This window comes from Odocoileus virginianus, chromosome 5 (assembly GCF_023699985.2).
Source record: "Odocoileus virginianus isolate 20LAN1187 ecotype Illinois chromosome 5, Ovbor_1.2, whole genome shotgun sequence".
In the NCBI taxonomy this organism is placed as follows: Eukaryota; Metazoa; Chordata; class Mammalia; order Artiodactyla; family Cervidae; genus Odocoileus; species Odocoileus virginianus.
This window is the reverse complement of record NC_069678.1, coordinates 46085274-46098722: the sequence shown is the minus strand read 5'-3', so window position 1 is coordinate 46098722 and position 13449 is coordinate 46085274. Positions and strand designations below refer to the sequence as shown.

Below are 13449 nucleotides of genomic sequence, written 5' to 3'. Positions count from 1 at the left end.
AAGGAAATCTGCACTTATTTATTGTCTCAGAGTAGAGAACGGATTCCATATAGACAACTTAGCTGGCTTAGGATATTACAGTCATCATTGCAAAATAATCATTAAAAGTATAGCTCTTGGAGGAGTCTCAAGACAACTGATCAGAACAAGATAATGTTCATGATAAAACTAAACTGAACTGCTTTAACATTATTCCTTATCCATATTTTTCACTAATTTGTACTAACATACATGACCAATATGGATTAATTACAGTAGCCTTCAAGGATGTAACTTTAGTTTGAAAACATATATTTTAGTTCAAGACAACTAATATACTTTTCATCAGAACTAAAAAGGTAAAAACTAATTTAGAATCTAAATTAAGAAGACATGATATGCTTAATTCAGCTGCTATCATTTATTTCATAATACATGCTTAAGGAGACACTGGACACAAGATACAAAGGAAGATTAGAAGAAAGTACCTAATGATTTTCAACTCGTTTATTTTCCAGATACAAAAAATTTCCAAGAGACTTGGAATTAGCAAGAGTTACCAGAACTACTGTGAAGAATCTTGGAATCATAATGGGAATAATATTAAAAAAATATAGAAAGGCAGTTGTTCAATTCTTCAAAAGAAGGGGGATAGAGGATTCTGAAAACTATGGACAACTATACTTACTATGTTTCTGTGGAAAATCAATGCGATGTAATTACTAATCAAATAATTTGCATATACTAACAATGTAAAAAAGTCACTAAGAATCAGGGACATGGATAAGAGCTTTCATTTAGTCACTTAGTCATGTCCGACTCTTTGAGATCCTTTGGACTATAGTCTTCCAGCTCCTCTGTCCATGGGATTTCCGTGGCAAGAATATTGGACTGAATTGCCATTTCCCTCTTCAGAGGATCTTCCTTATCCACGGGGCGAATCCATATCTCCTGCTCAGCAGGAAGATTCTCTACCATTGAGCCACCTGCAAAGCCCTTGAGAGGAGAAGGTCAAACTAAATTAATAGCATTTCCATTTTGGACAGAGTTACTAGTAGGTAATCCAGTAAATAATGGAGAATATTTATTTTTCTTTCAATGAGAAATGTATTTTTGTTTCTTATTATTAATCTTAGAGATTAGAAAGGTTTGAGGCTGCATGACACTTGTCATTTTAAAAAGTTAACATCTAAAATTCCTCATCTTCCTTTCTTTCTAAACTTGTAATGCATGACTTCAGATGCTCTTGAGTTTATCTGTTCTTCCTTCCAGCAGTGGCTTCAACCAGATCTGCCTGTGCAAAGCATTCAACACTGTGCCTTAGAGACTGACAGGTAAATATTCATCCTAAGATGCATTTCATACAGCTTCCTGCAGTCTTATACAGAATCAAGGAATTTTTCATTATAAAGCTAACAGATACTAACAGACACTGCCTCTCCCTCCTTCTCTGCTCTTTGATTGTTCTTCCTCCTAAATCTTACCAGGCCTCATGGTTTCTCCTTTTATATCTTAGTTTGATCACCTGAATTGTACTCAGAATCTGTAACTTTCCTGTCAAGCCTATCAACTTACCTAAATCTCTTTCAGCCCCTTCCCCCAAAAAAAGGCAAAGTAAAAAATGTTTTGATTGCACATCCCTATCTAATTATCATGCTCTTCCTTTTCCATAAAGAATCTCAAAATGGTAGCTCAGATTTAAGATCTCATTCCTTCAGCATTCACCTACACTTCATTCCTTCACCCATCAACCAACAAGAATCTTACTCTGGCCCCAACACATCTCTAAAACTCTTCCTGCTAACACAGCAAGGGTAATTAATTGCCAAATAGCTTAGACACTTCTGTTAGCAGACTTGACTTTTTGCTTCTTTGACAGTGTTGAGTAATCTTATACAGACTATTTAGGTTTTGCTGAAACTATGTTCTTCTTATTGTTTTTTAACATCTCTAATGATTCCTTTCCAGGTTCAGCATCATATTCCCTCTCTGCCTGCCTTTTCAGTGTTATTGCCTTATAAGTATATATCTTTTCTTCTTCTCCAATGACAATATCGCACACACTTGTAGTTTAAACAACAGTCTATCTGGTCTGTTTATACAATCAAATCTCTCTTCTTAAGGATTTAACTCATGGAAGAATTTTACCTTCATACATCTAACTGTGTGACCCACAGGCAAGAAAAGTTTAAATATGTTCAAAAATGTACTCATGAAATTCCCCATGGTGACTCAGAAAATTCCTTTGTCTCCATCTTTCAATTTTCTGAGTCACCATGGGGAAATTCATGAGTACATTTTTGAGATTTCTTTGTCCACCATCACATAAGTCAATCCATTTAGAATCACTGGCACCTAAGTTGAGTCTTCTTTTTCTATCATTAAAATCAATTAAAGACTTAGGAATTTGTCTTTTATTCAATAAATAGTTTCTGACTACATTTCCAGTACCTTTTCCTGATACTATTTTACTACTTGCATTATTCCAGTATATTCCAGAAGTGAAAATTATATAATTTATTATATCCATTTGAAGAATTCCATGGACAGAGGAGTCTGGTGGGCTACAGTCCATGAGGTTGCAAAGAATTGGACACAACTGAGTGACTAACACACATAACTTTTTCAAGGGAAACTGTTCTTATAATGGGGCAGTTCTATGTAGTGATATATATATAATCCATTGGACTATAATTGATTGAACTTTGTGGAAATGCACAACCTAAAAACAAAAAGCACATTAAGAGGTCTAATATGAAGAACCAAAGTCAAACTGGGTCATCCGGATTATCAGACTACCAATGTGAAAAAATTGTAGAATATGAAGAGAATCAAATAGTAAGCCAGAGGAGCAGAAAGTAAGATTACTAATGTAGAAAAAAACCTAAGAGTATGAGATGGATGATTACTAAGAAGTTATGAGTAAAAAAAAAAAGAAGTTATGAGTAGGCCAACATTATAAGTACAGAGAAAACAGGATGAGGAGGATTAAAACAAAAAGGTGATAAAATCTCTGAAGGCAAGATGCATACTGAATGCATACTGCACACTGTAGAAAAGTTGAGTTACCTCATTAGCGAGGTGTATCTTCGAACTCTTGACACTAACGCCTACAGCATCTGTTACAGTTCCTGTTCCTACACATGTACCCACCCATATCAAATCTCCATTATCTAAACTAGACTGTATTTTACAAACAAATATGTCTAACAAGAGTATACTATTTGGCATTTTCTAGTCTCTCACTCCCAATACTCAACATTAGTGCTATGGTATTAAGTGATATATGTAAAATCTTATATTGTTCCCCTGCTTTCCTCCCTAAGCTAAAAGGCAAAGTCTAAGTTCTGAAGTTTGACACATGCAAGACCTTCTGAGATCTGACCTTTGCTTGGCCCTTCAGATTCTTGCCACATTTTCCCACACTTCCCTTTATAAGTCATACTTGGGCAACAATATACTATAACCTGCTGTTTTTTATCACAATGTGCTTTTGCTTCTATTGTCCATTATCACAAGATGTTCAACTTTTTTCCAGACTATTTAACTCAAGTCCAAAACACTGTTCATGTGTAAATAAATTTAGCCCTTTCCAAGCAGTTGTGCATAAAGAGTTTAATGGATACCACACTGTATCTGAATTAACAAGCTTTCTCCATCTCTGTCCTTCTTTGCTAGAATGTGATCTTTTTATCCTCAGAGAAAAAACATAAAACATGATATGCAAGAGAAACTCAGTAAATGTTTCTTCCCACCAGCTATGTAAGGACATCCAGACATAATGGGTGTCTTTCCCATTTGGTAATTTTTGAAATTGGTAATTGTAAAATGGTAAGTTTGTAAAAGGTAAGTGTTATCTTTGATGCTAATTTGAAGGAAGTCTCTAGTGGCCTGCCACCAGAATGATACACTTATGAGCCTGCTTAACATTTTAATCATTTAAATTAGCAATTTCTAACTTAGTACTTCTAGGCCACAACCTCCAGGAAATCCCTCAGAGGCACTCTTGCTGTAGACTGCTGATCCTTATTCAAAGATGAAAACAAACCTCTCTTTCTAATTTTATCACCAACCACCTCCTGTTATGTTCAAATACTTCACCATTGCCAGAATATACACTTCGCTTCTTGAGTTTTACCATCTTCTTTGTCTAGAAAGTCTTCCTCTTTCTTACTTATCAAAATCTTAATGATTGTTAAAACATTTGTCTATAAAGTCTTAGTGTAGTAGATTATGCATAAGTTTTAAACAATACTATATCAATTCTGTATTCACCATTTAAAAACTATGCAATTACTGGTAAGCTATTTAACTCCATGGGCCCTATTCTATGTTTGTAAAAATAGAAATAAACCCCTCCCAAAAGTTTTTAAATTAAATAATACATTTCTATGATATTAGAAAATCCTTTATTCTCCTGTAAATTTCCATCATGCTTATAATTCTTATCATATATTGTATTTCCATCTTGCTTTGTATTAATTCTTGTTTTCATGACTTAAATTCTCTATTAGTGAATAATTTGGGGATGAGAGGAGAAGGGGAAATATAGTTTATTAGTCTTTTTTTCCTTATAGTATTTCACACAGCATATTTACTAATTGTGTGTATGCTTAAAGATTTAAAAGGAATTTTTATCAAATTTATAAATAATTTAGAAGCTGAAAGAAACAACTGTAAGTTGTAAGACAGGGAAAAGATTCAAAATCTCAATGGGCTGAAATTTCTAGGAACAAATTAGTCCTGAATTTTTAATAGTGTTGTCATCAGATTAGAGGATAAATATCACAAAAGTGTTTATTTTCACATTAGAACTGGTCAATTATGCTTAAGATGTTAAACCAACCAATAGGAAATAGTTTAAATTAATTGAACTATCACAGACATGAAAATACATTACACAGTCAGGGTAGTTCATCTTACTCATACTATACTTGAAGAAAGTTGTTCTGTCTTGGAAGCCTCTAAATAGAACTGGAGGAGTTTCAAGGAAGGGAAGCCAGCATTCTGAGGACTCTGTAAACATACATCTTCTCTATGTCTGCTACAGAAACCAGGGTTGTTTAGTTTGAAGAACCAAAGATAAACTATAATATTTGACTTCAAATATTCAAAGGTTGTCATTTGAAAGATATTAGATTTAGTTTCTGAGATTCTCAGTGATGGAAATATACCAGTGGAGAGAAGATGCAGAGAAGCAAACATTGACTTAATACAAAAAATTTTAAACTTTTATGGACATCAATAAGTATAACAGACTATCCAGAAAAAATGAGTTTCTATGAATTGGGAGATTAAAATTAGTAAATATATAATAAGGCTGTTATAAGGGAGAGTCTTCCTTTTGAATGAGAAATTCAATTATATAATATTCCACTATTCTTTGAACATTATATTTCAATTAATTTATAAAACAAGAAACTTAAAGTGTATTTGCTAGGGACTCCCCTGGGGATACTGTGAATAAGAATACCCCTGGCAATGCAGGGCAGATTCAATCCTTGGTCCAGAAAGATTACACATACCATAAAGCAACTAAGCCCGTGTATCACAACTACTGAACCCAAGCTCTAGAGCCTATGAGCAGCAACCACTGAGGCCACAACTGGAGCCTGTGCATTCTAGGGCCCGCAAACAACTAATGAGACCATATGATGCAACTACTGAAGCCCATGTACCACAGGGCCTGCTCGCTGCGTCTACTGAGCCTGCCTGCTGCAGCTACTAAAGCCCATGTGCCTAGAGCCCGTGCTCCACAAGAGAAGCAACCACAATGAGAAGTTTGCGCACTGCAACAGAGTAGCTCCAGCTCACCACAACTAGAGAAAGTATGCTTGTAGCAACAAAGACCAAGTGCAACCATAGTAAATAATTTTTAATGTATTCAATATTCCTCTCAATTAAAAAATTTAAAAATAAATATATTTTCAAAGTACTTGTTAAATGTCCCTTAGTGAAAATGGAGGTAATCAGTTGAAGACAAGAGAAGGAGAAAAAAGAAAACCTTAGATGTATTCAAATCAACATTTTAAAAAATTATTTGCAACTTTGGAAAACAAACCAAAAAGTAGTTGCATTTATGACACATTAAAAGAACTGATTCCATTTGTTTGGAACCGTAAAATACCCTGGACAGCCAAAGCATGCTTGAGAAAGAACAAAGCTGGATGTATCACATTCCCTAACCTCAAACTATACTACAAATCTGTATACATAGATCAATGGAATGGAATACAGAACCCAAAAGTAAATCCAGCCTTAAATGGTAAAGTAATCTACAAATAAGGAGGCAAGAATACACAATGGAGAAAAAACAGTCCCTTCAATAAATGATGTTAGGAAATCTAGACAGCTACATGTAAAAGAATAAAGCTAGATAATTTTGCAAGCCCATGGGCTGTAGCCTACCACACTCCTCCATCCATGGGATTTCCCAGGCAAGAGTACTGCAGTGGGTTGCCATTTCCTTCTTCAGAGGATCTTCCCGACCCAGGGATCGCACCAGGGTCTCAAGCATTGTAGACAGACATTTTACCATCTGAGCCACCAGGAAAATCCAATTTTTGAATACTTTATGCAAAAATAAACTGAAAATGGATTAAATACTTAAATGTAAGACCATAAAACTCCTAGTAGAAACCATAGGTAGTACCTGTTTGACATCAGTCTTAGCAATAGATTTTTGGATCTAAATGAGGAGTTTGGCAACAGCAACAAAAGAAAAAATAAATAAATGTGACTATACCAAACTAAAAATCCTTTGCAGAGCAAAAGAAACTAACAAAACTGAAAATCAACCTACTGAATGAGAGAAAATATATGCAAAAGATATTTCTGATTAGGGGTTAATATTCAAAATATATAAAGAACTCATTACAATTCAATACAAAAATTTTAAGTAAAGGATCCAATTTAAAATAAATTCCTTATTAATAAGGAATCACAAGCCCTAAATGACACATTAGACTAGGTGGACATAACTTATTTTTATAAAGTATTCCATCCAAAAGCAACAGAATACATATTCTTTTCAAGCACATGTAGAATATTCTCCAGGATAGACCACATGCTGAACCACAAAGCAAGTCTCAGTAAATTTCAGAAAACTGAAATATTATCAAGTATCTTTTCCAACCACAATACTTTGAGGTTAGAAATCAACTACAAGAAAAATGACAAAACTGCAGAAACAATATACACACAGAGGCTAAGCAATATGCTACTTAACAACAAATGGATCACTATTGGGAATCAAAAGAGAAATCATAAAATATCTAGAGACAAATGAAAATAAATCCAAAAGCAATGGGACATAAGAAAAGCAGTTTTAAGAGTAAAGTTTATAGTGATACAAGCTTACCTCAGGAAACAAAAATCTCAAATAAACCACCTATTCTTATACCTAAAGCAACTAGAGTAGAACAGAGAAAACCCAGTTAGTAGAAACAAATTATAAAGCTAAAAACATAAATAAATGAAATAGATCAATAAAACTAAAAGCTGCTTCTTTGAAAAGGTAAATACTGATAAACTTTTAGCCACTCATCAAGAAGAATGGAGAAGGAAATGGTAACCCACTCCAGTACTCTTGCCTGGAAAATCCCACAGACGGAGGAGTGTGGTAGGCTGCAGCCCAAGGGGTCACAAAGAGTCGGACGACTAAGCTACTTCACTTTCACGCATTGGAGAAGGAAATGGCAACCCACTCCAGTGTTCTTGCCTGGAGAATTCCAGGGATAGTGGAGCCTGGTGGGCTGCCGTCTGTGGGGTCGCACAGAGTCAGACACGACTGAAGTGACTTAGCAGCAGCAGCAGCATCAAGAAGAAAAGGAAGAGGGCCCAAGTCAATAAATTCACAAATGAAAAATGAGAAGTTATAAGTGACACTACAGAAACACAAAATATTTTAAGAGGTTACCATGAGAAATTATACACCAATAAAATGGACAACTTAGAAAATGGACAAATTCTTAGAAAGGTAGAACCTCTCAAGATTGATCTAGGAACAAATAGAAAATACAATCAGACAAATAACTAGTGGTGAAATTGAATCAGTAATTACAAAACTCCCAACAAACAAAAGTCTAGGACAAAAAAACAAAATCCTGTCATGGCTTCACAGGTGAATTCTACCAAAAATCTAGAGAAGAATTAAAATATATCTTTCTGAAGCTATTCCAAAGAATTGCAGGGGAAGAAATCTTTTTGAACTTAGGCTATGAGACCACAACCACCCTGATACCAAAACCAAAGATAAAAAAAAAAAAAAGAAAGAAAGTTGCAGGCCAGTATCACTGATGAACAAATAAATCTTCAATAAAATACTAGCAAACCAACTCCAAAATCCATTAAAAGAATCACACACCATGATCAGATTGGGATTTATCCCAGAGATGCATGTATTTTTCAGTACATACAAAATCAACATGATATATCACATTAACAAATTGAAGAACAAAACAATATGCTCATCTCAATAGATGCATAAAAAACTTCTGACAAAATTCAAAATCCATTTATGATCTAAAAAACTCTCCAAAAAGTAGACACAGAGAGGACATACCTCAAAATAAGAAAGTTCATATATGACAAACCCACAGCTAACATAATACTCTCTTGTGAAAAGCTGAAAGTGTTTCCTCTAAGATCAGGGACAAGACAAGAATGTCCACTCTCACCAATTTATTCAACACAGGTTTTGTAAGCCCTAGTGACAGCAATCAAGAGAAAAAGAAATGAAAGGAATTCAAATTGGAAGAGAAGTAAAACTGACACTGTTTGCAGATGATGTGATGCTATACATAGAAAATCCTAAAAATACTACCAGAAAACTACTAGGTATCAAAGAATTGGTAAAGTTGCTGGATACAAAATTAATACACAGAAATCTGTTGCATTTGTATACACCATTAATTAAATATCAGAGAGAGAAATTAAGAAAACAATCCCATTTACCTCTGCATGAAAAAGAATAAACTACCTAGGAATGAGCCTACCTACAGAGACAAAAGGCTTTAGTTCCAAAAACTATGAGATGCTGATGAAAGAATCAAAGACAACAAAAATAGATGGAAAGAAGTATTGTTTTCTTGGATTGGAAGAATCAATATTGTGAAAATGACCATACTACCCAAGGCAGTCTACAGATTCAATGCAATTCCTATCAAATTACCAATGGCATTTTTCACAGAACTAAAACAAAACACTGTAAAATTAGTATGGAAACAACACAAAAATATACTCTGAGCAGTAAAAACTACCTTGAGAAGAACAGAACTTGAAGAATCATACTCTTTGATCTCAAATGATACTGCAGAGGTACAGTAATCAAAACAGTATGGTATGGGTGCACAGATAGGCATATAGATCAATGAAACAGGATAAAAAGCCCAGAAATAAACCCATGCACCAATGGTCAGTAAACCCATGCACCAATGGTCAGTTAACCCATGACAAAGGAGGCAAGACTATACATTGGAGAAAAGACAGTTTCTTCAGTAAGTGATCCTGCTGGGGAAACTGGACAGCTACATGAAGAAGAAAGAAATTAGAACATTCTCTAACATGATAGACAAAAACAAACTCAAAATGGATCAAATGTAAGATTAAATACTACAAAGCTCCTAGAGAAAAACATAAGCAGAACACACTTTGACATAAATTACAGCAATGTTTCTTTGAACTTATTCCCTAGAGTGAAAGAAAATATAGCAAATAGGAACTAATTAAACTCAAAAGCTTTTTTACAGCAAAGGAAATCATAAACAAGACCAAAAGACAACACACTGACAGGGAGAAAGTGTTTGTAAATGATGCTACTGGCAAGGGATTAATTTCCAAAATATACAGACCACTTGTGCATCTTAATAGCAAAAAATATACATACATTAAGAAAATGGGCAGAAGACCTAAATATACATTTATTCAAAGAATACATACAGATGGCCAGTCACATGAAAAGATGCATAATGTCATTAATTAATAGAGAAAACAAAAAAAAGGAAAAAGAAAAACAAATGAATACTACAATGTGGTTCAAAACTACAGTGAGGTAGCACCTCACATCAGTAAAAAGTCGACAAATAATAAATGCTGGAGAGGGCACACTTCTGCACTGTTGAAAGGAATGCAAGTTGGTACAGTAACTATGGAGAACAGCTGCTTAAAAATCTAAACAGTTAACCATAAGATGCAGACATATATCTGGGGAAAATGCTAATTCTAAAAGATACACACACCTGAATGTTTATAGCAGCATTGTTTATAGTAGTTGAGACATGGCAGCAATCTAAATATCCATCAACAGATGAACGGATAAAGATGTAAAATATATATACACAATGAAATATTACTCAGACATAAAAAGGAATGAAATGATGCCATCTGAAGCAATATGGATGGACCTATACATTATTTTAATAAGTGAAGTTAAGTCAGATAAAGGTAAATATCATATAATATCACTTATTATGTGACAGTTATGACTGACCTAGACAGCATATTAAAAAGCAGAGATGTTACTCTGCCAACAAAGGTCCATCTAGTGAAAGTTATGGTTTTCCCAGTAGTCATGTATGAATGTGACAGTTGGACTATAAAGAAAGCTGAGCACCGAAGAATTGATGTTTTAGAACTGTGGTGTTGGAGAAGACTCTTGAGAGTCCCTTGGAGATCCAACCTGTCCGTCCTAAAGGAAATCAGTCCTGAATATTCTTTGGAAGGACTGATGCTGAAGCTCCAATACTCTGGCTACCTGAAGTGAAGAACTGAATCATTTGAAAAGACCCTGATGCTGGGAAAGATTGAAAGTGGGAGGAGAAGGGGATGACAGAGGTTGAGATGGTTGGATGGCATTGCTGTCTCAATGGACATGTGTTTGAGTAAATTCTGGGAGTTGGTGAAGGACGGGGAAGCCTGGCGTGCTACAGTCCATGGCGTCGCAAAGAGTCAGAATAACTGAGCAACTGAACTGAATTGAATTATGTGGAATCTAAAAGAATGATACAAATGAACTCATTTACAAAACAAAACTAGAGTAACAGACATAGGAAACAAATTTATGGTTACCAAAGGGGATAGCAGGGTGGGTGGCAGGGAGATAAACTATGAGTTTGGGACTAACAAATACACACTACTATATATAAAACATAAAAACAAGGACCTACTATATGGCATGAGGAAATTATATTCAATATCTTGTAATAATCTATAATGGAAAAGAATCTGAAAACATATACATGTGTATGCTGCTGCTGCTAAGTCACGTCAGTCATATCCGACTCCATGCGACCCCATAGACAGCAGCCCACCAGGCTCCCCCATCCCTGGGATTCTCCAGGCAAGAACACTGGAGTGGGTTGCCATTTCCTTCTCCAATGCATGAAAGCGAAAAGTGAAAGCAAAGTCGCTCAATCATGTCCGACTCTTAGTGATCTCATGGACCGCAGCCTACCAGGCTCCTCTGTCCATGGGATTTTCCAGGCAAGAGTACTGGAGTGGGGTGCCATTGCCTTCTCCACACGTATATATATATATGTGCAATATACACACAAACATATAAATGTGTATACATATATATATATATATATATATATAAAACTTAATCACCTTGCTATATACCTGAAATTAATACATTGTAAATTAAGTTTATTTCACAAATGGTTAAAAAGAAAATCATTGTAAATACATTATTATTTACAATGATTTTCTTTTTAACCAAGAGACAACAGAGGAGCTAGCCCAGACCCCCAGGGACACCCAGGCCCTAGGGCCCTACGGGGAGCCGAAGGCCCTGGAGATCCCGGGACCCTCACCTCTAGCCAAGGATGTCAAGAACATGCTGACCCCAGCCAACCAGCAGAGCCCCAACCTGGGGCCCCCACGGGCTCCCCCGACTCCTCCAGCCCAACCACAGAGGAGGCCCCGGAAGCAATCAAACCCCCAGCGGAGCACTGAAAAAGTGGACCCTCTCTTTGAGGGGGTGACCCTGAAGTTTCACATTAAGCCGGATTCCAGCCTACAGATTATACCCAGTTACAGCCTGGCCTGCAGCAGCCGTTCTCCAGAGCCTCCTGCTCCAGGCCCTGCCAGAGGTCCAGAGGCCAACCCGGGAGGCAGCGAGGCCCTGGCACCCCGCCGCTGTGCTTCCTGTAGGACTGAGAGGACCCCTCTATGGAGAGATGCTGAAGATGGTACCCCTCTCTGCAACACTTGTGGTATCAGGTACAAGAAATATGGCACCCGGTGCTCCAGCTGCTGGCTGGTGCCCAGGAAAAATGTGCAGCCCAAGAAGCTATGTGGCAGATGTGGGGTGTCCCTGGGCCCCCACTCAGCCTCAGCTCAGGAAGGGTAAGCCCTTCCTCACCCAGCCAAGCCTGTCCTGCCTGTTTCTCCAGGGGGAAAATAGGCTGAATTCCTCCTAGGGGAAAAAGCCTGAGTCTTCAGGGGTCCAGCCTACCTCCTCTCCACCCCCTCCCCGTGCAGAGACCTCAGATGGAAGACCCAGGCCTCAAGGCCCCAGAGCTCCTGGTTCAGGGGGTCACTAGCCCCCTCTCTGGCTCCTGCTTCAATAGACTTGGCTGAGCACCCCCCTCAGGAAGTGCTGTCAACAGTGACACTCATATTGTTAATAGAAGTGACAATAAAGAATAGATCTGTTAAAAAAAAATACATTATTATTCTTTTATCTAATGGATTCCACAGTATTATGTTTAAAACAGGGACAGTGCTAAAAAGATATATAGAAATTGGAAGTAAATTTATATTATCATATTGTAGTTTGGGTTACACTAAGAAATTTCCTTGGATTTTGCAAGACATTAACATTATTTTGAATTTGAAATGAAGTATCTATATTATCATAAGTTGCTGTGAAATGAAAAAATGTGGGCAGCGGATACAAATAGATATTTTTCCAAAGAAGATATGTAGATGTCCAACAGGCACATAAAAATGCTCAAAATCACTAATCATTAGGGAAATATGAGTCAAAACCATGAGATATCACTTCACATCCGTCAGAATGACATGTGTGTGTATGTTTAGTCACTCAGTTGTACCCGACTCTTTGCGACCACATGGAATATAGCCTTCCAGGCTACTCTGTCCATGGGGATTCTCCAGGCAAGAATACAGGAATGGGTTACCATGCTCTCCTCCATGGGGATCTTCCCAACTTAGGGACTGAACCCAGGTCTCCTGCATTGTAGGTGGATTCTTTATTGTCTGAGTCACCAGGAAAGCCCATCAGAATGGCTTAATAATTACCAAAAAGACAAAAATAACAGGTGTTTACATGAATGTAAGGGAAAGGGGACCCTGGTGCATTGCTGGTGAAAATTTAAACTGGTATAGCCACTATGAAAATGGTATGGGCTTTCCTCAAAACAGTAAAAATAGAACTACCATACAATTCAGCAATTACACTTCTATTTATCTGAAAAAAAAAAGAAAGAAAGAAAGAAAACACTA

The 13449-nt window shown here is 36.5% G+C and overlaps 1 protein-coding gene across 1 annotated transcript in view; it reads left to right on the top strand.

The window, feature by feature from the left end:
• LOC110128007 (GATA-type zinc finger protein 1-like) overlaps positions 1-12371 on the top strand; it is a 93046-nt gene extending 80675 nt beyond the window's left edge. Inside the window, exon 3 of the mRNA XM_070467180.1 lies at positions 11700-12371. Within this exon, the coding sequence (XP_070323281.1) occupies positions 11700-12331 (632 nt within the window). The 3' untranslated portion in view covers positions 12332-12371. The remainder of the gene's footprint in view (positions 1-11699) is intronic.
• Positions 12372-13449: the final 1078 nt, after the last annotated feature.